The 25,757-nt window shown below is 54.2% G+C and overlaps 8 protein-coding genes across 8 annotated transcripts; 5 read left to right on the top strand and 3 right to left on the bottom strand.

The window, feature by feature from the left end:
* Positions 1 to 930: 930 nt before the first annotated feature.
* On the top strand, positions 931 to 2,001 carry WHR41_04721 (uncharacterized protein; the record flags this gene model as incomplete). The annotated part of the gene is made up of 1 exon (XM_069373327.1): positions 931 to 2,001. The coding sequence occupies one exon, from the start codon at positions 931 to 933 to the stop codon at positions 1,999 to 2,001; it is 1,071 nt and encodes a 356-aa protein (XP_069229083.1).
* A 215-nt stretch (positions 2,002 to 2,216) lies between these two features.
* Positions 2,217 to 4,890, bottom strand: WHR41_04722 (uncharacterized protein). Its single transcript, XM_069373328.1, has 2 exons — positions 4,479 to 4,890; positions 2,217 to 4,425 (listed from the first exon to the last, which is right to left on the bottom strand). Exons 1-2 carry the CDS (start codon positions 4,696 to 4,698, stop codon positions 2,432 to 2,434), a joined length of 2,214 nt encoding a protein of 737 aa, XP_069229082.1. The 5' UTR covers positions 4,699 to 4,890; the 3' UTR covers positions 2,217 to 2,431.
* A 3,071-nt stretch (positions 4,891 to 7,961) lies between these two features.
* Positions 7,962 to 9,108, bottom strand: WHR41_04723 (uncharacterized protein). The gene is made up of 3 exons (XM_069373329.1): positions 9,028 to 9,108; positions 8,901 to 8,979; positions 7,962 to 8,851 (listed from the first exon to the last, which is right to left on the bottom strand). Exons 1-3 carry the CDS (start codon positions 9,055 to 9,057, stop codon positions 8,529 to 8,531), a joined length of 432 nt encoding a protein of 143 aa, XP_069229081.1. The 5' UTR covers positions 9,058 to 9,108; the 3' UTR covers positions 7,962 to 8,528.
* Positions 9,109 to 9,242: 134 nt separating this feature from the next.
* Positions 9,243 to 11,974, top strand: WHR41_04724 (uncharacterized protein; the record flags this gene model as incomplete). The annotated part of the gene is made up of 2 exons (XM_069373330.1): positions 9,243 to 9,322; positions 9,372 to 11,974. The coding sequence occupies exons 1-2, from the start codon at positions 9,262 to 9,264 to the stop codon at positions 11,972 to 11,974; spliced, it is 2,664 nt and encodes an 887-aa protein (XP_069229087.1). The 5' UTR covers positions 9,243 to 9,261.
* Positions 11,975 to 12,219: 245 nt separating this feature from the next.
* On the top strand, positions 12,220 to 12,609 carry WHR41_04725 (uncharacterized protein; the record flags this gene model as incomplete). The annotated part of the gene is made up of 1 exon (XM_069373331.1): positions 12,220 to 12,609. The coding sequence occupies one exon, from the start codon at positions 12,220 to 12,222 to the stop codon at positions 12,607 to 12,609; it is 390 nt and encodes a 129-aa protein (XP_069229086.1).
* Positions 12,610 to 13,751: 1,142 nt separating this feature from the next.
* WHR41_04726 (uncharacterized protein) lies at positions 13,752 to 16,881 on the top strand. The gene is made up of 7 exons (XM_069373332.1): positions 13,752 to 14,561; positions 14,613 to 15,064; positions 15,117 to 15,777; positions 15,827 to 15,959; positions 16,010 to 16,317; positions 16,392 to 16,672; positions 16,732 to 16,881. The coding sequence occupies exons 1-7, from the start codon at positions 14,427 to 14,429 to the stop codon at positions 16,757 to 16,759; spliced, it is 1,998 nt and encodes a 665-aa protein (XP_069229085.1). The 5' UTR covers positions 13,752 to 14,426; the 3' UTR covers positions 16,760 to 16,881.
* Positions 16,882 to 17,030: 149 nt separating this feature from the next.
* WHR41_04727 (uncharacterized protein) lies at positions 17,031 to 20,038 on the bottom strand. The gene is made up of 2 exons (XM_069373333.1): positions 18,466 to 20,038; positions 17,031 to 18,410 (listed from the first exon to the last, which is right to left on the bottom strand). The coding sequence occupies exons 1-2, from the start codon at positions 19,666 to 19,668 to the stop codon at positions 17,175 to 17,177; spliced, it is 2,439 nt and encodes an 812-aa protein (XP_069229084.1). The 5' UTR covers positions 19,669 to 20,038; the 3' UTR covers positions 17,031 to 17,174.
* Positions 20,039 to 21,259: 1,221 nt separating this feature from the next.
* On the top strand, positions 21,260 to 23,765 carry WHR41_04728 (uncharacterized protein; the record flags this gene model as incomplete). Its single annotated transcript, XM_069373334.1, has 4 exons — positions 21,260 to 21,666; positions 21,722 to 22,594; positions 22,654 to 23,566; positions 23,745 to 23,765. 4 exons carry the CDS (start codon positions 21,260 to 21,262, stop codon positions 23,763 to 23,765), a joined length of 2,214 nt encoding a protein of 737 aa, XP_069229178.1.
* Between the last annotated feature and the right edge of the window lie 1,992 nt (positions 23,766 to 25,757).

Raw genomic sequence — 25,757 nt, forward strand, 5'->3', positions numbered from 1 at the left:
CGTTTTCTTGGAGGAACCTTTTTTGCTTGCTTTTTACCTTTTTTTCATTTTCGCATCAAGACTGACTGCTGATCTCGCTTGTGGCTCGAGAAAGAAACACCGTCTCTGTCTCTACAGGACTGTTGAACTTGCGATCCGCTTTGTCTTTTTGCACTCGCGAAACAAACACGATCATCACCAGGCTCGCGGACTCGTCTTCTGCTTGCCAGGTGGTTGGTTACTTTCTCCACCACCACAGATAGGGTTGTAATATAGATTGCTGGATCAATACAAAACCACCCGCATCCTTCCATTTTCGCGTCTCCTCTTCCAACGACATGTCATCTCTCACGTGCGCTCCCATTGACCTCGCAACGTCAGCTTCGCTGTCTCACAAGTTGCCCTTTCAACCGTTGTTAACAAGGAACCCCAGACTCGAGACATGGTCTCAGCGCGCTTGTCAAAAACGTCGTCGCACCCTGTTGCTGAAGAGACGGCCAACGGCTCTGACTCACTGCCCGGGCCCGACGTTGCAATGGACAGCTCAGGTCATCCGGGCCCTGGTCGATAGATGGTTTCGGAGCGGAGCGGAAGGATCCTAGGGCTCGAGACGAGCTTGGGAGGATGGGCGATTTCAGCCGCACGGGGTTTGCGAGATTTCGCTTTTGAACTCTGATGTTGCGGTGACCGAATACGAAGGTTGTTATCGAAGTTGGGTGCTTGAGTTTGCTGCTTTGGGCGACGGGTGAGGGTCGAGCCCTGCAATATGTCTCCGAGATGACTGGGGGTTGCGTGCGTAAGAACGAGGGCAGCATAAGCTGCTGACGTGATGAGTTGCTCTATGTCCGGCGTCGTGAGCAGAAGATGCATATAAATGTAGGTGGTACGCTGGCGATCATGACGATACGATTGTACGAAGGTATCTGGAGAAAGTCATTCTGCTCTCGCGAGATGGCTCAAGACGCTCGAGTCCACGCCGTCAACAAAGACGATCGCGATGAGCATGCAACGATATCGACTAGCTCATCAAACCTGCCTCCTTTGGCTCCCAACAATGTCCGTCTAAAAACACGCCTTGTTAGCATGACAGCTAACAATATTTCCTACGCTCGCATGGGCTCCTTCGCTCATTGGTGGGATGCGTTCCCTGTCCCTTCTTTTCTACCAACACCGTACAATGATTCTACCAAGTACGGCATCGTTCCAGTCTGGGGGTACGCCGAGGTGATCTCGAGTCACATCGAGGGTCTGAAGAAAGGAGACATATTCTACGGCTTCTGGCCGTCGTCAAACCTCCCCATCGATCTTCAACTCGAGCCTACAAAGCCAGCCGGCCATTTCATCGACATCACTCCATCTCGCCAGAGCATGTGGTCTTACTATCACCGCTACGTTCTCGCACCCGAAACCATCGATCTCACATCACCAGAGCTCGCAGCCCAGACCGTCTTCAAACCTCTCTTCGAATGCGCCCACGCCTTGAACACCTACGTCCTTGGCCCGCATGCCATCCACCCCAGCCCACGCACCGCCAACTCACCCTGGCCGCACGCTGACCTCAGTTCCACCGCCATAATTTCCCTCTCTGCCTCTGGCAAGACCGCCCTCGCATTCGCTGACGCTGTCCTCAACTCCCGCAAGCCCGGCTCCGAACCCCCCGGCTTCCTCGCAATAACCAGTACCCCAACCCTAACCCTACCAACCCCAAGCGCCTCCCCGATCAAAACCAAAACCCTCTCCTACGCCTCCGCCCTGTCACCCGAATCAATATCCTTCCTCAATTCCATCCCCTCAACCCTGACTAAAATCCTAATTGTCGACTTCGGCGGCCGCGCCTCCTCCCTCCCCTCCCTCATCTCGCACTTCCGCTCTCACGCGCCCCATCTCGAACTCGGCGTCATAGGCGTGGGCTCCTCGCCAGATACGCAAGACATTCTGGCGGCGCTCGCGAGCGTGCCGGAGCGCGTGCAGATGAACACGAGCGAGGTGAGGGAGGTTGCTGTGGAGGCGATCGGGGCGTAATCGTATTTTGATGGCGTGAGGGAAGCGTGGGAGGGGTTTTGTGAGAGAGGGGGGTGTGAGGGGGTTGAGGTTGGGGTTGGGCAGGGCGTGGACGAGTTGGGGAGGGGATGGGAGAGGTTGTGTGGTGGAGAGGTGGGGAGTGGGGGATTGGTTTATGTTTTGTAGGGGTTGGCGGGTTTGGCGGGATGGGATTGGTTGATTGGTTGGGAAAAGGATGTGTTGATTCAATGCGTGAAAGGGCTTGAATAGCCACGTCCAGTTCTTTATTTGATTTCATCGTCTAGAGGACGCTGTATGTGCACAAATCCCACTGATGACCCGAACGCCTCGCTCGCTCAAACGCTTGCAGCAAACCATCATGAAACACATCTCGAAGACAGGAACCCTTTCAAGAGCACGAAAAGTACAAAACATCTAGACCCAGCTTTGATCAGACCAAGAGTCCCAGACGCATGTTCTCAACCATGCGTCCACCGACACCCTTGATGCGACCCAGCTGACCCAGACTCGCTACACGCCCACCTTCAGCCTCCTCGCCGAGCTCGAGCTCGCACAAGCAGTTCGCGATTGCCTCTGCTCGCTTCGCGCCAACGCCCTTCAGCAGCTTGATCTGACTGACGTCGCGGCTGTTGATCACAGCGAGGAGGTGCTTTGTCCGGGGCGTCTGTTCGACGGACGGCAAGGATGCTGAGACGGCGATGTCGGCGAGCTCGTCTTCGGAGTCAGCTGAGGGCTTGACGGCAGCGTTACGAGGACGGCGGATCTTAGTGCGTGGGCGGTAGACGAAGTCGTCCTCGTCGTCTTCGGAGTGGGCGTGCTCTTGAATGTCGTGGTAGCTTTCATCTTCGTCGTCTGCTGGGACGAACTTGCGAATGGGTCTTGTTGCAGGCCGGGACAGGGCTCGGGATGCTTCGACAACGGGCACTACGTGCGCCGCTCGAGGGGAGACGTGTGGCGCTTCCTTCTCGCGGATCTTGTCTTGCAGAGCGGAGACCTTGCGCGCCAGCTTCTCGTTGCCTGGGAAATGCGGTTGCGCGAGCTGGTACATTCTCAACGCGCTCGCGTCTTCGCCACGAACTTGGTGCTGCTTCGCCATGAGAAGGTACTGCAGGCCTTCCGCGCGCTCCGACTCCTGCCCCCCAACGCGCTTCTCCAAAGCGTCAAGGCGTTTCTGCACTTCGTCGGATATGGGGTCGGGGTTGGAGATTGCGGTGGCGTCTACGCGTTCGGCGAGGGCCTCGGTCACTTTGCGCTCGATCAAGGCTTCGATTGCCGATTGCGACATGCCTGCCTCGGCTTTCGTTGGGTTGGGCCTGGCGACCTTGGTGGGACGAGCGAGCGATGAGATTTCCGATATGGGCCGCTTAGGTGATTTGAGGCCTGGCTTTACCGTCCTTGCCAGGCTGGTGTTTGCCAGTGTCGCAGACTTTGAAGGCTTGTCTGAATACACCGCAAAAGCTTTCGCCGGTTTGGGTGCACCCGTTCCAACGTCCTTCAAGTGACTGTTGTGGGACAGAATCTTTGGTCGAAGCGGTTGCCTGTTCGCCGCCGGCGCCCGAGTGGGCGCAGCATCGAGCTTGCCTTTGCCGGGCATGTCGCGGAAGAACGGCTGGTTCTCGATCTCGTTGGTCTCGATCTTCTTCGTTCGGTTTGCGAAGTTCAATGAGCTCATGGTGTCCAAGTGGTAGCTTTTCACAGGTGCCAGATTCAGGACCATGACAGTGTGCGATTTGTTCTGGCCAAGCGCGAGGATGCGCGTCATCTTGCTCTCGCGGTATGGGATGCGTGATTGAGACTTGCTGATGGCTTCCACGCACTGCGCAAGGACGAAGAGAGACTTGTTAATCGCTGCCGACTCGACCAATCTCTCTTTGTTGTTGTCCGTTCTCCTGTTGTCCTCGGATCCTGCCAAGTCAATCGCGCTGACGGTGCTGACGCGAGTCTGGTCACCGGTGGTTTGACTGACTTTGACGCATAGGATCGCGTGTGATCTTGAGGAGTGTGCGTTCAGCTTCGTGGCAGACGTTGAGCGGTTCACGTTCGCTTGGTCGTATAGCTGCTCAAACTCTTTCAAAGACGTGCAAGGCCTTTCCGTCAAGCCAACCACAACCGCCTTTCCCTTCTCGTTATCTCGTATAGGCAGACCAGCCGGTGTGCGCTTTTCTGGGGCCTCGAAGAGATCGAAGACCTTGTCATTATAAATTTCGTAATAGCTCATGGACACGTGAACGGTGGATTCGCCGGTGCTGTCCTTCTCGACTTTTCGCGCGCGTCGGTAAATGCTGGAAAGCAGACGGGGAATGACGCCTCGGTCTGCTAATGATTTGCCACCGCGCATGGTATGGGTCTTGCCGGTTCCGGTCACACCGTAGGCAAATATGGTAACATCGAAGCCCTTGAACAGGTGCTTCACAGTCGGGGAGACTGCTCTGGCAGTCAGCACCAGGATTGAGGCAACAAAGAGGCGTGACACATACCCTCATTGTCAAAGACCTGCGCCTGCGTGGCCTCTGAAGGATACACGCTGTTGAACTGGAAAGAGAAGTTCTCTCCAAAATTCTTGGGATTGGGAATCTTCACCACCGTCTTTGTATCTGCAGATTCTGCGCCGGTGCCATGCGCGGCATGGACAATGATATCTTTCTCGATTTCGGCCTTGAGAAGAGGGCGGATACGAGCGACCACGCGGACACTCATCGTGGATGGCAGTCGTCTCTCCGGCGCTTAGGGGTACAATATTCGTAAGAGCTGTCGGAATGTAGCTGCGAGAAGGATGGCGGTGGTGTATTTCCCTGTAGGTTAGTACATGCTCCGGACGGCAGGTCTTGAGATGTTGCTGCGCGCGTGCAGTTGCGGTGTAGTCGTGTGAGAATCAGTCCCTGGTCTCTTGCATGTGCGATGCACCTCTCGTCTGTGCTCTGAGACGCCAGCCGCGATCTTCAATATTGATCCCCCCGAGTCGGCCTGGCAACAGCCGCAGTGAGAATCTCCAGACCCACCATATTCTCGGTAGCAGAGAGACCCTCAACTCTTCTGTCATCACGAGGATACGGAGATACTGTTTCTCATATCCATAATAAGAGCATCAGGACATGGCAAGGCTGGAACCCGAACGTATCCTCGAATCGCACGTTCAGCCAAACTGTCGCGGCGGCGTTTCAGCCTTCCAACCAATCAGGATTCGCGCTGGCTGACCTCGAGTCGATTCTGAGGCACAACCGCCAAAATGTAGCAGATAGGGCACGTCGAGATGCGTTGAGCGCGGCTCTCTCGCAGTACAGCCGCGCGACTTCATACAATGACCTTGAAGGTGAGGAAAGACCTTAGCGAAACGACCGTTCACCACCGAGTCTGGTGCCTAGGTTTTGGTCACGGTAAACGCTGCTATTGTCTGCCTTTTCTGCCTCCTACCTTCCAGGTCGCCTGACACTTTCATCGATCACTGGAACTTTTTTCAAGCATATTTGAGCGTTCGCTATTGTCGCCAGAGCTGGTCTCTCATCTTTGTTCATTAATTACTCGATCCATCACCCTGGTCGCCAGCATCAACAGCGCAATGCTACCTCTCGTCAATACCCTGATTATCCTTTCTGGCATCTCTGCAGCTTGGGCGGGCCCACTGCGTAGATATAGCAACACGACGTTGCAAGGCACAAATCGCTTCTCTCCGGCCCATACGCGTGATCCTGCGTCGAATGACAATTCTCCCTCATCGCTACCGCAGGTCGATGGCATCACGGTACTGCCCTCTTCGTTGCTGGCAGGGTCGCAGACAGAACTGATCCCTACATCATCCGCACACGACGAATCCTTTGAGAACAGTGGTGCCCTCTCATCTACCGCCACAAGATCGCCATCCTTCCGATACGAGCCCTTGACCTCCGATGTGTCAACAGCTTCGAATCAGCGCGGCGAGAACAGCAGCCCGACGACCTTCAAAACCTTTGATGCGGAGCCGCAAGCTACAACCGTGACTATCTGGTCGACGACTTGGACCACAGTGCCACCGAAAGATACGAGCTCTCCCTCTGTGCGTCATCCCCAGCAGGGAACAGATGCTGGCAAGAATACAATTGCAACGTCCACATTGTCAAAGAATAGCACTTGGTCTTCCGCCTTCATCTACAGTCCGATACCTACGAAGTCGTCACCAAGCGGTGGAAGCGAAAATACAATCGCTACCACCCTAAATGAGGAACACAGCAGCGAAACCACATCGCTGCCAAGGTTCTCACCTGACAGCGGTTCCGATCTGCCCGATGTAGTCACTGAGCGTCTTTCTGCGAAAAAGACCTCCAAGCACACATTCGTTGACGACACGACGAGCGTGCCTGGCATTACGATTATACCACAGAACCCCAGTGTGATCTACATCACCACCACAGTGACTGATCCAGGAGTATCAACGACGGTGACGGCTTGAAATGGCACGGACAGTGGAACATGGGTCTTGAAAACGCCTGAACAGAATCGGCGTCAGGTTTTGGTGCAAATTGAGATTCCCGTGAAAACTTAGCATTGAATGCATACTGTCATGCTTTCCTATCATTGAACAAAAAAACCTGTTTCAACCATCCTCCACCGCCCAAACAAAGTGTTGCCTCAATCGCCTTACCTTTGTCATTGTCCATTCCGTAGACCTTGGGTCATCGCGTCAGCATCGGAGCCAATCTGGCAAGTGAACAAATTGACACATTTCGGCCTCCTTCCTCCATTCATCTGCCTAATTGCGCTTGACCCGAGAGCGTCCATTGCCCTTGCGCGCCTGTACGCGCCTGTACCTTGCGCTTCTTCTTCGGTGGCTCAACGACTTGCACACGATCTTCTTCATCAAAGCTCTCATCGTCGTCGTCGCTACTGCTTGGGTCCAGCTCCTTGTAGTCAACGACCTGCCTGGTTCGCTTACTGCCAGCGCGCAGCGGGGTTCTGCCGCTGCTTCTCTGAGGCCTCGGGCTGGCTGGAGGAGAAGATTCGTCGGCTTCCGAGTCGGAACTGCGTTCTTCGGTCGTAGCAGATGGACTCGGCAACTTGTAGCCTGGCGGGCCGAAGGCGAGGGCGAAAGCGGACATTGCTTCCTTGCTGATGACCGCAGTCGCGAGGTCTTCCTCTTCGACGCCTGGCGGTAGAGGTAGAGGGGTTTCGGTGGTCTTGGGCACACCGTCGTCATGATCTTTCCCGAGGAATCCGGTAGGCACAGTATCGCTGGCATCGTCGGCAGACTCATCCTCGTAGTCTTCATCTGCTTCCTCCTGTTTCAGACGATCATGCTCTTTCCAAAGCTGCTCAGACGTGAAGGTCACATTGCTGTCCTGTGGAAGCCCCAGCCTCTCTTTGAGGTGCTTGGTTAGTGACTGGCGATGAAATTCGTTCTCTTCGAACGCAGGATAGCGACGGATTAGCTCCTTACCGTACGTGTTGACCTCGAATCCGCGATGAACAGCGAACGGATACAGCTGTTCCGTCGTAGCGACGGGGCCGAACTTCGCAACAGCTGCTTCGTGCTCGATGTCCCACGGGTCTTTCTTGTTCTGAATGAGATCGTTTGCGCGGGTTTGGCGGGCTTTGGTACGTGCCATGACTGCTGCAGTGCTCGTTTGACGTATTTTTGGTGCTGCCGACCTGCGAAAGGAAAAGGAATGGATGTGCCTAGCGCTTTTACTCTCTTCGGTATCGGTGAAGTGTGAAATGAATGCCTTTGTGTTTGCGTGTATTGGTTTCGCGGTACAATTCTTTGTACCGGCTCACGGTCTTCAGGAGTAGTGCTACAGCAGCAGTGAGCGTAAAGACAAAGTCATTTATGCGCGATATCGTGCGCAGTGACAGTAAGGAGGTAGGGTGATTCGCTTGTTTGTTCACTTATTCAAGTATTATTCAAGTGGCGGTGTCGAAGGGTGTTGCGTCGGATGGCGTTGTGGAATGTCTTTGTTCAGTGAAGTTGGCAAAACAACAGAGGGGATGTGAGAAGACAGCAAGCTGGCTTGACAGAACAGTGACTCCGCCTATGAACTCCATAGTTCGCCATCGTGCTGTGCTATTTGCGCCAATCGTGATATCTTAGCATGTTCGCTTGTCACCCGATCCTCAAACCTGGAATTAGACTTGATTCAGCATTGTCAATAAATTGCTACATGCCCACGTTTGTCTTCAGCAACGCCGGCAACGAAAGGGCATACGTCTCAGTTTCGTGCCAACGGTATTTATCAACTTTCGACCTCATGGTCCACGGCGCTATTTCGAAAGCGTTGCCGTCCTTAGGCTCAAGGGTGAGAAATGTGAGTTGTGATATTCATGCTTCATTAGATGCTCCAAGTACGGCCGCCGACTCGTACTTCCGTCGCCTCGCACGCAGTGGTAGTATTAGGACCTATGCGACGCTTCAAGTGCCTCATAGCTGAGCGCGGACTGCCGCCAGATTCGAGTGAGCTTAGAATGCATGGCATTCTGCTACTGGCGCATTCGGGATTGGTTTGCCGTGCCTAGTGGGACACAGCCCCGGTTTCAAGTCTTCAAAGTGACTTCCATCTCGCTCAGCCCTTCTTCTCGCCCGTCTCAGCGCCCTTCTTCTTCTTGCCCTTGTCCGCCTTTCTCTTCTTGCGATCTCTCTTCCTCAAGCTCAGCATGGAAGCCTTGCACACCTCCGCATATCTTGTGAAGAATGCCTCTAGGTCGTCGGGCTGGACAATCGTGCTGACCTTGACGTGGTCCTTGTTTTTCACCCGGTCTTTCGATTGCGTCTCGCCATCGGATGCGCGAACAATCACGGGAAGCGGGAGCGTGGGATGGAGGTCTGATTGAGGGTCCCCGGGCACCGCTTCTGATGTCGTGGTGGGTTTCGCGGGGTCGTATGTGACTGCTGGAGTCAGTATTCGGCTTGGAAGTGCAAATACTGGTCTACGTACGGCGCTTTTGTGTGAGGAAGACGGAGCCGTGGCCTTTCTGCTGCTTCTTTTCGATAATGCTCGTTAATTGAGTGAAGAACTAGGCGATGTTAGTAGCGCTTTCAACTGAATTAGGAGGATCACATACCTCATCCTGACTCACGTGTCCCTGCGCCATGGCCAAGATGATTCAAGGTGGTAATTGTCGTGCGATATTTATCTTATTAGCGACAAAGACACAGATGAGGTCCAGTTTGTGTGGGGTCAAGGGTCGGCCACGGCGGGCGCGATCATCACCGACCGCTCGGCTTCTCCAGACTTTCAGGTGAAAGTCGGCCAAATTTTGGAGAGCGGCTTTCTGCACCAACATCAATCTGTCGCAATGGGTCGCAGCGGGTACCCAGGGCCTAAGCTGCCCCAAGACCTGCTTGACAAGGTGCAATGTATGTTTGCGAATCTAACTTCACAGCAAATACATACTGACCCTCGCAGCTGGTGGCGTATCAAAGCGTGGCCGTGGACAGCCTACGAGGAAGGACAGAAGGAAAGAAGAGCGGCAGGCAAAGAGAGGAGGCGGTAGGGGTCCTTCAGGGCCGCAAAGGGCGAGGGCGATAGATCGTGCTGCTGCTGCTTACGCAAAGGACGAGCTTGACGAGTTTGACGAGTCTGACGAAGAGCTCGCTTCTCCACCCGCGAAAACCAAGCCTGTGAAAGAGGACACAAAAAAGGCCGGATTATCGAAGCCTGCGAAAGATGCCAAACCCGCGAAATCTATCTTGAAAAAGGCGCCTGCTGCGGCGTCAGAATCAGAAGCCGAATCAGAGGAAGAGGAGGGTTCTGAGGATGAGGACTTTAGTGAGGAGGAAAATGATGAGCCGGCTAGACCAGTTGTCTCCCGTGCTGTGCGAAGTAAGTTGGAAGAGGATGACGATGAGATCGCGGCTCTGGAGAAGAAGCTGGGTATGAAGGGCAAGAAAAAGAGCAAGGTTGGAGACGACGAGCTGGATTGGCTAGTCAACGGATCAGACTCAGAGGCCGAGGCAGGAGGTGCAGGAAAGAGGAAAAGACCGGAGGATGATGAGTGGCTGAAGGAAAAGAGACGAAAAGCGGCCGCGAAGGTCAAACCAGTACAAGAGCCTGAAAGCGCTTCTGAGGATGGCCTTGGAGAGGATTCTGAAGATATGGGCGACGATGCCGGCAATGAGGACGATGAAATGGATAACCCGTTCTCTGACGACGAGGTGGGAAGCGAGGACTTCGGCGACTTCGACTCCGGAGATGACGATGATGAGTCGGCCCCTCCGCCAAAGAAAGAGCGAGAAAATCCATACGTTGCACCTGTCGCGAAAGACGCTGCACCCACTGGGAAATACATACCACCTTCACTGCGTAAAGCAGCTGCTTCGGATGAGGAGATGCTGAAGCAACTACGTCGCCAGCTTCAAGGTTTGCTCAACCGTCTTTCAGAGGCAAATCTGCTTTCAATCTTGCAATCTGTGGAGGAGGTATACCAGAAAACCGCTCGCCAGCACGTCACTTCCACTATGGTCGATCTTCTCGTCAGCCTGGTCTCTGATCCTTCAGTATTGAACGACACTTTCCTTATCCTGCACGCTGGATTTGCAACCGCGCTTTTCAAGGTCGTTGGCACAGATTTTGCTGCGCAGATCCTCGAACAGGTCATTGCAGCGATCGACAGAACTCGTAGGGAGAGTGCTGGTGAAGGCAAGGCTACTCTCAACTTGATTGGATTTCTTTCGTACCTTTACACCTTCCAGTTGACGGGGTGTGCCATCGTTTTCGATTACATTCGCATCTTCCTCGACGAGCTCTCGGAGACCAACACGGAGCTTCTACTCAGGATCATCCGGACGTCGGGCACACAGCTACGCTCCGACGATCCAAGCGCTTTGAAGGATATCGTACTGCTCCTGCAACGTTCCGTGGCGGAGAAGGGTGAAGCGAATCTCTCCGTCCGTACGAAGTTCATGATTGAAACGATCAATAACTTGAAGAACAACCGCATGAAGACTGGCGTTTCTGCCTCCCAAGTGTCCGCGGAGCACACCACACGGATGAAGAAGACTCTTGGCACGCTCAGTGCGCGAACGACTAAGGCTACTGAGCCTCTGCGTATCTCACTGGCCGACATCCGGGACTCTGAGAAGAAGGGCAAGTGGTGGCTCGTGGGTGCTTCCTACCACGACCCGGCGAAGCTTGTCAATGGTACCAGCGAGAAGCCTACGAGGTTGAAGCAAGACGACATCGACGCAGGCTACGAATCGGAGACTCCAGGGAATGTCTCCCTGACCAAACTCGCCAAGGCCCAGGGTATGAACACCGATGTTCGCCGCGCCATCTTCATTTCTATGCTCGGCGCATCAGACTTCAAGGACGCACACATGCGCCTTCTGAAGCTTCACCTCAAGAACAAGCAGCAACTTGAGATTCCACGTGTATTGCTACACTGCGCTAGCGCAGAGAAGGTCTATAACCCTTACTACACCTTCATTGCGCGTAAGCTGTGCAGTGATCGCAAGATCCGCAAAGCCTTCCAATTCGCACTTTGGGATGTCTTCCGTCGCATGGGCGAGAAAGCAGAAGGTGATGACGATGAAGACATGGAGATTGAAGCCGGAGAGCAAATGACAACGAGCAAGATCGTGAACCTGGCGAAGCTCTACGGCTCACTCATCGCCGACGGCGGACTCAGCATTGCAGTGCTGAGGACCGTGAATTTCACCTACATGAAGGCCAAGACAAGAACATTCTCCGAGGTGCTCCTTACAACAGTTCTTCTGCAAGCACACAAGAGGGCAGCAACAAAGGGTGACAAAGCCGCTTTCAAGGTCGAGTTTGAGAGACTCGTGAAAGAGGCATTCGTCCAGGCGGGCTCAAGGCCCGAGATGGTACAGAGCTTGCGCCTGTTCATGGAGACCACTGTTGCGAGCGCTGAGATAGCGAACGGGAAGAGCGAGAGGAAGGCGGTTCGAAATGGTTCTGAGCACGCCGTGCAGGCTCTTGCGGAATCCGCTGCTAAAGCGCCTGCAATTGCGCTCAGCGACGACGAAGATGAGCAAATGAGCGATTATTAGGCACTGTAATATCAACGTTGAGGTGGAGTGGTACCATCTCAAGCAAAACACCGCTCTCGCTTTTTCTTTGTCTCATTCCAGCGTCTAGGCCAGCATTTACTTCAAGTCGCTCTGCCTTTTCCGGCCGTCCTCAAAGATTTCAATCAAAGAACAAAGAAATTTCTGCGAAACTTGACAGCACTGGTATCTACAATGATCGTCGACGTGCATTCACGAGGACTTTCAAGCTAATAATCACTCGCAAAATGGGTCTCTACGCCATCATCGCAAACATCTGGGCTGGCTTCTCGCCGCACCCTCCCAGGCGTCGCGGAAATTTCTGCGGAACCGGCACCGACACGATTCATGCCATCAACCACTGGTTCCCGGGGAATCGGACACAGAAGGCGCCACGAAGGCTCGTTGAGACACCTACAGCTGGTCACTGGCCGGAATACCGTGTCGCGAAAAAGGTGGTTGGAAAGGGCAGGAAAAGATGTGAGCAATGCGGGGCCTTGTTGAAGCAGGAGGGCGCGGCTGTTAAGGCGAAAGCGAAGAGTGAGAAGGCATCGGGGAAGAAGGCGGATAATGCGAAGAGGCAGGACGCGGCCGGTGTAAAGAACCTCAGAGGAAGAGCTGTGAAGTATGCGAAGTAGTGGTGTGGTCAGGCTGGGTGGATTGTATGATAGAGTTGACAGGGTGTGATCATATGGAGTATAACTTTTTGTTCTTCCAACCTTGAAGGTTCAAGCCCCTCATGACAGTGCATCTCACTGCCTCCTCGGATTCTCGGTAATCTCAGTGCCGTGTCTTTCTCACCTCCCCAGGGATTGGGTACAATGTCCCCGTGGACCTGGCTCTTGAGTTATTCAGGATCCCTCGTGATTTGCTGAACACATCATTATGAAAGCCAGTGTGGTCAAGCGTTCGACTGCTCAGGCACAAAAATGTGAGTTGCATCCCTTGGGGTTGTCTGCGCCCTAAGTTTTGCTAGAAACATTCAACCCCTCCCCCGAATGCATCAGTCTTCTGCCAACTAGGCATAAATGCTCGGATGTCGCGGACTGCCTCGGATCAGTCGGATCTACCCTCCCTGGTAGTTATGTACGAAGGTGAGACGGGACGCTAGTCCTCGCCAGCCACTGCGAGCCCAAGAGAATAGGCTCTGTCGGCTCAATCGTTTAGCTCAAGTCAAGTCGGGGAGCGTGCCCGAGGGCTGTTGACCCACGTCTGAACCAGAGTACGAAGCTGGACTGCAGGTAGTTCTGGGCGTGACAAGTGCCGCCTTGACTCGCGATCCTTTACCTTGTTCGAACGCGTCTGCTTCATGATTCGTGGATAGATGCTGCAGACAACGAGCCGAGCGAGCGCAGGTCTTTGGCACCCAGCTACCCGCGATCCACAATCAAGAGGTAACCTGCGCCACAATAGCGAGGTGCGTTGGAGGAAGACAGCTATACTAGAAGCCTTTATTGCCAGCCAATGTCTGCTGCGATGGAGGGAAGAAAGTCCGTGGAGGGATCGCTTTGTCTGCCGGCGACAAGGTTCCCCGCAAAAGTGGCTGCAGCATTCGCGGGGACCGTTGAAGGTTGATGTTGCTGCGGACAACCGACGGAAAATCAGCACCGATCGCCTGCACAAGCGGGTTCCTTCGGCGCGTGAGAGGTGGAGCTGCGGATGCGGAGAGTTTGACGTGGGCACGGCGCCACACGCTTGGCCTCACTGCCTCTTCTGACGGACTTCATCTCCGTAGGCAGGTAGGCCCTGAGGCCACAAAGGACAGTGAGACAGAAACCTGGGAGAGCTTTCAGCAGAGACCATATGCAGATCAATTACTTCCTGTCATCGCGATTCTGTTGCTTGCAAGCCCACTGCAGCCAAGGGACCTTGTCGACGCAACTGCCTTGACCCCTCTGTACCTTGACGAGGGTGATACCCTAACCTGCAGCGCATCCTGGACATGCATCATCATCCTGGCCTTTCGGTTCGATGTCAATGGCTCGCGTTTGAGACCTAGAGGGGCGCATTCGAGCTTCTCCGCATCTTACAGTGACCCCAAGACCAGCAAAGCCCTCACTGGATGCCATCCTCTCGGTATGTAGGGCTTCCTAGTCGACACCCGCCAAACGAACGTCTTTTGAGCCTACGAAGTGGCGCGGCATTCAGATCCCCACATCTCTGTTATGATCAAGCGCCGCTAGAAGTGGAGATGCAGTCATCCTCCAGTGGTCGAAACACCGCGGGGCTACCATGCTTGCAGTCAAAGCTGTCCGAAAGGAGACGCTTCGGTCGACACGCGTAATGGGGCCGACTCATGGTATATGCCCCAAGTTCCTTCTTGCCGAGCGGATGATAGAGCGGGGGCTCATTCATATACCTGCCTCAGGTCTGTCCCTCTGATCGTTTCCCGTTGCTCAACATTCAGGGATCCTCTCTGGTACCTATCTACGAACATCTACTCTGCATCACAAATATGACGATTCCGGACGAGGTTGATATCATCGTTGTTGGAGGAGGATCATGCGGCTGCGTGGTGGCAGGCCGTCTGGCCAACCTGGATCACAATCTCCAGGTCATGCTCATTGAGGCGGGAGAGAGCAACTTGAACGTTCGTGTGATTCAATATGTTGAATGCGTGCCCATATTGACATGGTAACAGAACCCATGGGTGTACCGTCCCGGCATCTATCCCAGGAACATGAAACTGGACAGCAAGACAGCTTCTTTCTACTACTCCAGGCCCTCAGAATGGCTCGGTGGCCGACGTGCGGTCGTCCCTTGTGCCCACATTCTCGGTGGTGGCTCCAGCATCAACTTCATGATGTACACTCGTGCATCTGCCTCCGATTATGACGACTTCCAAGCGAAGGGCTGGACGACCAAGGAGCTGCTGCCTCTCATGAAGAAGCACGAGACCTACCAGCGTGCCAGCAACAACCGCGACATCCACGGATTCGATGGCCCGATCAAAGTCAGCTTTGGCAACTACACCTACCCCATCATGCAGGATTTCCTGCGTGCCGTCGAGTCGCAAGATATCCCGGTCACGGATGATCTTCAGGATCTGGTAACGGGCCACGGTGCTGAGCACTGGCTCAAGTGGATCAACCGGTATCATAGGTCGGATGTAATCGATGTGAGATACAAGCTGACATCTCTACAGTGATACTGGACGCCGTTCAGACTCTGCTCACGCTTACATCCACAGCACGCGCGCAAACCACCAAAACCTGCATCTCGTAGTCAACACCAAGTGCGAGAAGGTCCTCTTGGAGGGCAACAGGGCTGTTGGTGTCAAGGTCTGCCCGACCAAGCCTCTCTCCCCTAACCAGCAGCAATCGAGGGTCTACAAGGCTCGCAAGCAGGTCATCGTGTCCGGTGGTACTTTGAGCTCTCCCCTCATTCTCCAGCGGTCTGGTATTGGTAACCCAGAGAAGCTGCGCAGAGCCGGCGTCAAGCCTCTCATTGACCTGCCAGGCGTCGGTCTCAACTTCCAAGATCACTACTTGACATTCTCCACCTATCGTGCTAAGCCTCACGTCGAGAGTTTCGACGACTTCGTTCGAGGAGACAAGGAGACCCAGGAGAAAGTTTTCAACCAGTGGAATATCAACGGCACTGGCCCTCTTGCGACCAACGGTATCGAGGCTGGCGTCAAGATCCGCCCGACCGAGGATGAGCTTAGACAGATGGACAGCTGGCCCTGCCCTGAGTTCCGCTCTGGATGGGACTCGTACTTCAAGAACAAGCCTGACAAGCCTGTCATGCACTACTCTGTCATTGCAGGATGGTTCGGTGACCACATGCTCATGCCGCCTGGCAAGGTAAGTTGATCGACTGGACATCCAACGGACAAATGCTGACATACATTAGTTCTTCACCATGTTCCACTTCCTGGAGTACCCCTTCAGCCGTGGAAGCACCATGATCACCAGCCCGTCTTGCTACGACGCCCCTGATTTCGACGCTGGATTCATGAACGACAAGCGCGACATGGCACCCATGGGTAAGCCCACCAGCCCCTTTTCACAAACGAGCAATACTAACATCACGAAGTTTGGGGCTACATCAAGTCACGCGAGACCGCCAGGCGCATGGACGCCTACGCCGGCGAAGTCACGGGCATGCACCCCTTCTACGCCTATGACAGCCCAGCACGCGCCAAAGACATGGACCTCGCCACTACCAACGCCTACGCCGGCCCCAACCACATCACTGCCGGCATCCAGCACGGCTCCTGGTCCATGCCCGTCGAAAGCGGCAAGGCGCCCCAGCCCAACATGATCAACAGCAACCAGCAAGAGGTGCGCGAGGACCTGCCGTACAGCAACGAGGACATCGCGCACGTCGAGGAATGGGTCAAGGTACGCCCCCTCCCTCCTAGCCAACCAAGCCTACACCACACCAAACCAAGACTAACACCCCCTTCCCCCAACAGCGCCACGTCGAAACGACCTGGCACTCGCTCGGCACGTGCTCGATGGCGCCTAAGGAAGGCAACAGCATCGTCAAGCACGGCGTGCTGGACGAGCGCCTGAACGTGCACGGCGTCAAGAACCTCAAGGTCGCCGACCTGTCCATCTGCCCGGACAACGTAGGCTGCAACACGTACAGCACTGCGCTGCTGATTGGCGAGAAGTGCGCCGTGCTCACGGCCGAAGACCTTGGGTACAGCGGCCGCGCGCTCGACATGAGGGTGCCGGAGTACCATGCACCGAGGTGAGTCGATGATCAATGGTCTGAAAGGGATGCGGTTAATGCTGACTTCTTTCACTTAGGGAGGTCACTGGTCTGTCGCGCTTGTAGGCGGATTTGGCGGACTATTGGGTTGGAAGAGAAAGGGTGGCAGAATGTCAAACATGCGAGGAGGATTAGTCGCGAGCGTACTGGCGTGTATTCGATGCTAATGACAAAAGGAGTTTGCGAAATTTTTGGCCCACCTGATCGTGATCTCGTGCTCACTCCCTTGCTCTTCGCGACAAAGTAGTTCCGCTCTAGGTATGGAATAACCACATTACTCCATAACTTCTGTAAACGGGGTCGTCACGAGTGATTGTGAAATGATATCCTAAGGACACGACTGCAAAAAGAATCAATTCAAGTTTCTGTGTTCATAAATACATTACTTCATGTGTACGCGAAGGGTATCTCAAGCATTATTACCACCAGAACTCACCATCCGACCTTTAGAGTCATAAACCATCATCCCCTCCCCTCATCCTCAATCTTTATTAACAACCCTCAAACTCCTCCTCGGATTCAACAGCACGCCCACAAAAGTCGGCTCCCTCCCCGCCAACAAATCCTCCGTCGAACTCCCCCTCCTCTCCGAAGGATACCCACTGCCGCTCCCACTCCCCTGCCCACTATCCGTGTACCGCTGGCTGAACTGGCCTCCCTCTCCGCTGCCGCTGTGCGGGCTGCGGTCGCTCGTGTCGTCGGAGCTCGCCTTGCCCGCTGCTGCGCCGTTGGAGGCGAGCAGGCCCGGGATGGCGGGGATCTTCTCGCCGCGCGCCTGACGCTGCGACATCTCGACGTGCCGCTTGTAGAGGCCGAGCTGCTTGCGGTAGACGTAGGTGCAGAAGAGGAGGTAGCAGACGAGGAGGAAGAGGACGCCGGCGATGGTGCCGGCGACGATGGCGGCGATGTTGGGGCCGGAGGAGGGGGAGTTGGAGTTCGAGCCGGGGTCGGAGCCGCCGTTGGGGTTGTTGGAGGTAGTGGTTTCGGTTGCACTTGCGCCGGAGGAGGTCACGGTGTAGGTGATCGGTTTGCCGGTTGCGAGAGGGCCGGCGGTCGCGGTTGCGATGGGCGTGGTAACGCTTGCGCCGCCGTTGCCGTCGCCGCCGATGACTTTGATGACGGCTTCGGGGACTTGGTAGCCGTAGGAGCCCTCGAGGCCGCCGAAGTGAGAGGCGTTGGCGAGCTGTGCGCGGTGTTGGTTGAATGGGTTGTTTGCGGTGGTCGAGTTGAAGCTGTCGTCTGGCGCGTTGTCGCTGGAAGAAGTAGAGCCTGCGTCACCTTCGCCGTCAGAAGGTCCAGAGCTGAGCGCTGTGTACTGTTGCACCCATTCCAAGTTGCTCAAATCGAAGACATAGATGCCTGGACTCTCGCAACTCAGTTGGTCCCCGACGTATCCTCCAACCATGACCATCTGTCCGTTCCAAATGTCGCAAGTATGTCCACTCCGACCGTACGGCACAGATTGAGTGCTCATGTCGACCTCGATCCACGTGAACGATGGCACTGACAATATCCACATGTCATCGTATTGTGTCTGTCCCCCAGCAGGTATAAGATTCTGTCCACCGAACATGTAGATATTGTAGCTGCTGCCGTCTGCCGCGGCCGCAGTGACTGCGCATGGGTTTACTCGAATTTTAGGCGTCGGGCCTGAGGTCGATTGCTTGTACCATTCGCTCGTGGCTATGTCGTAGACGTCGATGTTGTTCATTTGGGTCTATGAGCGCTGTCAGTACATTGTGCGATGTGTTGTACCGCAACTGCGTACTTACAAAGGTTTCATTGGAGCCTCCAGCCAGAGCAAGAAGTATTCCCTCATCACCAAATCCAGGAATGTAGATGAGCAAACCGTCAGCGCGTTGAGTAAAACCAGCCGAATCTTGCAGCCCGCCTTGAGTGATATTGCGATAAGCTCCGCCGTCGCCAGCTGTTGCGCTATTGCTTAGAGCTTCAACTTGATCGTTGCTAGTGCCCGGGAACGTAAACTCCAGGAGCGACTGCAAATACACCCTCGGGACGCTTTGCGACCATCCTTGAGTCGTATAGCCGTCCAGATGGCCGCCAAAGTAGAACCCTCGACCTAAAGAGGGCACGTTGACGCCAGCGCCTTCAGAAGCACGCTGCACGCTTTCGTTGTCGCTTGGTGCGCTTTCTCCCTTTGACGTTTGCGGATTGCTGTGCTCGATCCATTCCTCCGACTGCATGCTGTACTCCCAAGTTGAAAATGCTGTAGGTGACTCGGCGGGCTTCCACGAAAATTGTCCACCGTACAAAAAGAGGGACTGATGCGAGCTCCAGAGATAGCCCAAGGCGACTGCGGGTGGACCAGAGCTTGCTGGCTGTGGTAATCCGGTGAGAGAAGGCGATGCAATCTTCCATGTTGTGGTCAGGTCAAGAGTGAGGAAGTTATTGTTCCAAGTATTTTGTTCTTGACCTTGCTGCGTCGAAGCCTGTCCGCCGTAAAGGTACAAGGTGCCGTTGACCAGAGCAGATTGTTGCGCCCATCGAAAGCAGACATCAGTCGGGCTATCGTCTTGTCGTGCTAAGATGACGCCCTCATCTGGTCTCACGTCGCGAGGGATGGGACCTCCCTCTACGCCTTGGACAGGTAGCACGGAAGCCGAGCTCAGCGGCGAGCCTCGCAAAAAGGGCACAAGCGAGGCCACCGCCAGTGCGAGCACCCCAAAGCGAAACATTAGAGGAGCGCTTCGGGATAACAACGAATCTTTCCTTCGACTAGGAGGGTGCGTTGTTGCTGAAGTCTGCTCGAGTAATTCGGGCTTCTCGTCTTTTGGTGTACCTGTCGCACCTTCTTGGTGCTCGTCCGCGAACACGTGAACCTCCGGCTGACTATCGAAACGTACCGCCGGGCGCCGCGTGTCAGGCTGCTCTGTAGCTGCAGAGACGGGTATCTCGTATTCTAGTCCTATCTCGCGGAACTTCGAAGCTCTCCGCTGCGTGCTTTGCTCGGGCATGGCTTAGAGGCGCATTGAATTCGCAGAGGTCGTGCGTGGAGGCGAGGCAAGCTTGCTTAGGCGCGTCTGCTAGAGCGCAACGTGACCAGGGCGGATAAACTTGGCATGCGAAAGAGGGTGTGCAGAGAGATATAAAAAGGTTAGGGCAGCAGTGGAAAAGGAACAAGGTGGTCGCGCCTGGGGAGAGCTTTCAATAGCACGCAGGCACAGTAGCAAGATGGTACGAGACCCAAGACGGAACGCATACAAACCGAGAGGAGCGAGGCAGTGAAGTGATATTCGCCGCCAAACAAGATAAGGGCGCCGGAGGGTGAAGAGCCCGTCGAGCCCTGTCCAGCCAGCCGTGTTGTAGAGGAAATCTTGATCTCCCCAGGGCAAGGCATTGGTGACATGCCGCCACGCCGCTCATGGCTGCTGTGATGTCGCCACTCCATCACCAGGAGCGGCGTATGGGCAGGGCAAGGCGCGCGGGTGTGAGGGTGTCTCCAGCTTGACAGGGGTGGAGTGCGGCATGAGGTCAGGCAGACTTCAAGCGAGCGATGTCTGCTAGCCTGAAGAGGCTGGATCGGCTGGCGCTACAGGGAATCGGGGCATTTCTGGCTGGAGCCGACCACAAGCGCGTCGAGATCAGCACGCCGGTCACGCACCGTTGCATCGACGTCTTCGGCCTACTCGCCGCAATCACGCATGTGCCCGAGCCGTCAGATACCCATCTGCATATCAGATGCTGGGGAGCAAGAAGCCTTTCACTGCTTGCCACGCGTGCCACGTTGGGCAGACCCTTGCCGGCCATGTTACTCCCGCATCGACGGCAAAAGCACAGCCTGGCGGCTGTCAACGCCTTCATGTTGTGCTACAAGGCTAGAACCGATGCTCTCACGGCGACATCTGCACTGCCTCGGAAGGCTTTGCGTGCCGGGACTGCCATATGTCAGTCTCTTGATTCGCCTGCCTAAAGCACCACACTGCGACAAGACTGCTCAGCACTTGCCACTGGAGAGCAACCTCACATGAAAGCACCTTAGACTGCGTCAAGTCCAGTCCCCGTTATCAAATAAGAATTTCCGGACATGAGTTCGCGTTGAAAACGACTCTGGAGCCCATGGCTTTGCCTCCAGATAGATTCTGCTCTTAGTGAAGCCATCGCTTCCCGACACTGGCATGCCAAAGTAGCAACACTAATTTCCAGTATCCCAACGAGAAGGAAGTAGAGGCGTGTTTCGGTAAGCTTCAGGGTCGGTTTTTAGCCATACGCCGGAGGGACCTTACGACGTCTGGCAATTCTTCGCTCTCTTAATGAACTGGTCTGATCCTGATAGCGAAGCATGCGCAGCCTGAATTGACGCTTTCGTGGCGCAGTCGAAAGTCGCTCGGGCTCGAGAAGCAATCTGGAAGTTATGTCGATTTTCAAGGCTGATGGCTTCTGCGCGCTCAGCTCTGCGCCCTGCAACCATCTCGCCACGCATGCAGCTGACTCCGCCTTGTGCGCGCAAGCTCAGCCTCGCCGGTAACGTCTACTAGTTAAGGAGTCACATTTCACCTACGCACCAGAAATTCATTCCTGATAGTGAAAAATCGCGGTCACATCAACATGGAGCCAGTCGGCTTGGCAGCAAGCATCGCAACACTGGTGAAACTCGCTAAAGAAGTCCTCCTCTTTGTCAAAGAGGCCAAAGAATCATCCGCAGAGCGGCAGAAGTTCATCAGAGAAATCTCTGGATTACATGGTCTGCTGAGCACGCTAATTGATTTCATCAATGACGATCCCACGGACACATGGCTCCAGGCGGTTGAGGGGCTGACCGCTAAGGGAGGGCCCTTGGACCAATTCTTACTTGCCCTCGTAAATATCAAGGTGAAGGTGACGCCCGGATCCTCGATGCGGAAGCTTGGGCAGGTTCTCATTTGGAAAGTTATCAAGGATGACATCAACAGCCTATTGTCACAAATCGAGCGAGTGAAGTCCCTCGTTGCGATCGCGTTGGAAATGGATCAGATGTGAGTATGAAGAACTGTGAGGCTTTCCATTGGAGACAGGCGTTGACAGTTTCAGGAAACTGTCGCATGCGATCAAAGAAGACCTTGAAATTGTGCGCAGCGACATGACGGAGCTCAAATCTGGCAGTCTGAAGATCCAGGATGACACAAGCTTTCTTCGGAGCAATGTTTCTGCTGCTCAGAAACAATCCGTGTTGGACTGGCTGTGTCCAACGGACTACTCTCAACAACATCGCGACATCATTAACAGACGTACACCCGGCACTGGCGACTGGTTCCTGAATACCCCCGAATTCCAAACGTGGGAGCAATCAGCAGATGGCACACTATTCTGCCCTGGGGACCCTGGCGTCGGGAAAACTATCATGTCTGCCATTGTAGTGGAACGCCTGCTACGCACATTGCATCCCCTCAAACAGCCAGTCGTTTTCATCTATTTCAATTACAAACAACAAGGGGAACAAACGAGGGACCACATAGTTCGATCGTTCCTCCGTCAGATCGCGGATTTCCCTGCAGGTGTGCCAAAGGCTGTAATGCGATTTCGTGAAGCACATGAAGAGAAGAGAACGACTCCCGATTCCGCTGAGTTCAAGCAGCTCCTGGAGACCGTGGTCAGCGAGGTCCGCGGATTTTCGATCGTCACCGACGCGTTGGACGAGAGCGATGACACCGCACGCGCCGGATTGTTTTGGCTCGTCAAGGACCTGCGAGCGCACACGAAAGCCAGATATCTAGCCACCTCCCGAAATTACCCTGCAATCACATCCCACGGTTTATTCCTGCACCAGCCGTCACTTGGGATCAAGGCCACAGCAAAAGACCTCGAGAGGTATGTTCAAGATCGGTTTGTGGGCTTCAAGGCAAAGCCCGCACCTGAGCTTCAAAGGCAGCTAATCTCGGGAGTGATCACAGCTGTAGGAGGAATGTAGGTGACAAACCTTGGGCTTTTTCATTGCAATCCTGATCAGCGCTAACATCAACTAGGTTTCTGCTCGCACGCTTGCTCATGGACTCTTTCCAGAACAGACTCAAGGTCAAAACAATAAAAGAGGACCTGGCAAAATTGCCGACCGGCTTAGATGCTTACGATGTTGCCTACGACAATGCCATGGAACGGATACAAGCCCAGCCGCAAGAACTGCGAGACTGTGCAACCAAGGCCCTCTCCCTTGTCATGTGCGCAAAGCGTCCTCTGCGCGCGTCAGAAATCACGTACGCTCTCATGTTGGAACCAGGTGATACCGAGATCGACGAAGATAACGAGCTCGACATCGAAGTCATCGTTGCCTCATCTGCCGCACTTCTGACGGTGGACGAAGAAAGTCAAACAGTCCGTTTCGTGCATTATACTACGCAAGAGTATTTGCAGAGAATGAAAGACAAATGGCTCCCCGGAGCGGAGGCGGGGATTTTTTCTATGTGCACCGTCGCTTGGGAAGTTGCCTACAACAGGAGAGGCGTAGAACTCGATCAAAGACCCGAATTCGAAGACTACGCGTTCGATCACGGTCTGGTTCACGTCGACGCGGTGTTTAACGATGAGCGCTACGTTGAGTGTAAACGTCCCGAACTCTTTTCTCTCCTCCGAAACACCATCCGAATCGACGCTGCTACGTCCTTCGCAATCCCACCGTCTTCTCGCCGGTATGGAACGACGATCGCGCACTGGTCTGCATCAAAAGGTCTCACGGGTGTTCTCAGACACCTGATCTCCGAAGGTTTCGATGTCGATGTGCAGAATTCTTTCGAGCAAACGCCCTTGATGTTTGCCGTATTTTATGGGCAAAATGCAGCTCTGAGTCTGCTGTTACAAACCAACGGAGTCAATGTGAACGCTGCCGACAAGCAAGGCAGAACCGCTTTATGGCACGCGGCTCTTTCCAATGAGGTTGAAGCTGTGCGTATCCTGCTAAACGAGTCTAGAGGCATCGATCTCAATCGCACACCTCATTCTGGAGACTCTGCTTTACATCATGCTGTATTATGCGTACCTTATTCTTGGAAGACATATCCCATGACGGCACAGGAAACGAGTTCTGCAATGGAGATAGTGAAACTGCTGATCTATGCGAAAGGCCTGGACATCGAGTCAATAGATGGAGACGGCCGCACAGCTCTCTCTCTCACTTCCAAATATGGATCGGAAATGGCTCTCAACCTGATACTCGAGAGTGGAAAGGCTGACGTCAACTCGCGCGATCATGAGGGCTTCTCACCACTAATGCATGCTGCTTTTGAGGAGCGAGATGCTGTTGTAAGCTTGCTAGTCAAGCACGGAGCGAACGTGGACGCAAGGTGTGACCGGGGTTGGACAGCCTTGCATTACGCAACTATGAATGGGAGGGGGTTCACAGTGAGTTCGCTGCTCTATTTAGGAGCTGCTGTGGACTTGAAGTGTAGCTTGGGCAGGACAGCACTGCATTACGCCGCTAAGAACGGGGATCAGGCCACAATAAGACTGCCACTCCGTTCAAGAGCTGCTGTGGACACGAAGTGTGATTCAGGCAGGACAGCTCTGCATGAGGCCGCTAAGAATGTGGACCAGGACACAGCACGACTGCTGCTCACTGCAGGAGCGGCTGTAGACACAAAGTGTAATTCAGGCAGGACAGCTCTATATGAGGCCGCTCAGAATACCGGTTATGCCACAGTACGACTACTACTCGATGCAGGAGCGTCTGTGGATACGAAGTGTAATTCAGGCAGGACAGCTCTGCATGAGGCCGCTAAGAATGCGGGTCGGGTCACAGTAAGAGTATTGCTCGATGCAGGAGCGGTTGTGGACTCCAAATGCAATTCGGGAGCAACGCCACTCTGTGATGCTATCACAGTCTATTCGCTGAACGTTGTGAACCTGTTACTTGATGTAGGGGCTGACGCTACATCGAGAGACACCTCTGGGGCGACGCCGCTATTCTACCTGAGTCGAGCCAAAAGCCATCCGCGAGTACGAAAGTTGACGAGACGTTTACTCAGACGTTTCCTTTCGATGCCTGGCGTGGATCCTAACACAAAAGACTATTCCGGCAGAACATTGCTCTCTCACGCTGCTGAAGTTGGACAGCTTACGCTGGTGAAACTCTTGTGCGATATCCCCGGAGTGGATGTCGACTCATCTGATGATCTTGGACGGACAGCCTTATCTTATGCCCGTGACTCTGAGATTAAGCCAAAGGCTAAAATGCGAGCTCTTCGTCAGGCGAGCCGTGCTGGCATCGTGGACCTTGTTGACCTTTGATCTGGTTCCTGCGGCGAAAGATGAGCGATGTTGTTACGAATTACCTCATTTTGGCATTGGCAAGAGATGGTGTCGTAGAACAAATAGAGAAGGCGAAGATGGTGATGGTGACCGGACATATTATGAACGACTTCCGACTTTACGTTCAGATAGATCTTGACAGAGGTATGAAAGCAGGTGCATCTTTCGGTTGGCAGCCTTTGGCACTTCATCCAGCCTGCACCCGTGAAGCTTCACCGAGAAGAAAACCTTGCGTGAAAGCCTGGATCAGCTGCTTTGATCGTTTCTTGGCAAGACCAAGCATTGCGAAAGCCGATTTTGTCTGAGGCTGGGACAATAGGCACGACACGAAATGATGACAACCGCCTCTCACCCGAAAGTCTGAAGGTTTCGCAACCCTACTACGTGAACACAGATCGAGAAGTAGGCTCTCCGAGCAAATTTTGGTCTCATTGATTTACAGTATGACAGGAAGTAGTACACCGCTATTCTTTTTCCTTGTAGAGAGATCAAGGACCCTGAGATACCCATTTTGTTATCAAGACATTATCGTTCACGTCAAATTCAATACGGCAAGACTCGTGGAAGAGTGACATGGCTCTCCAAGTCGAAATCCTTATCAGATGGTCTAGAGGTGATGGTAGCGACGTGGTTATTCCTTTAATCAAATATTCGAACTACGTTTAAAAGCTCTTCAAAGGCGTCTCCGCGTCAGTTGAGGTGCTACCATCGCCCATGGCTTACATGATTTGATGTTGACCAGAGAGACACACAAAGGTACAACGCTTCAGATGTTCGAACAAAAGGTGAACCGAAGCTGTAGGTTACCGAATCACGATGAAGTATTCAT

The sequence above is a fragment of the Cladosporium halotolerans genome (assembly GCF_011745625.1).
Source record: "Cladosporium halotolerans strain TM138-S3 chromosome Unknown Sca16, whole genome shotgun sequence".
NCBI classification, from domain to species: Eukaryota; Fungi; Ascomycota; class Dothideomycetes; order Cladosporiales; family Cladosporiaceae; genus Cladosporium; species Cladosporium halotolerans.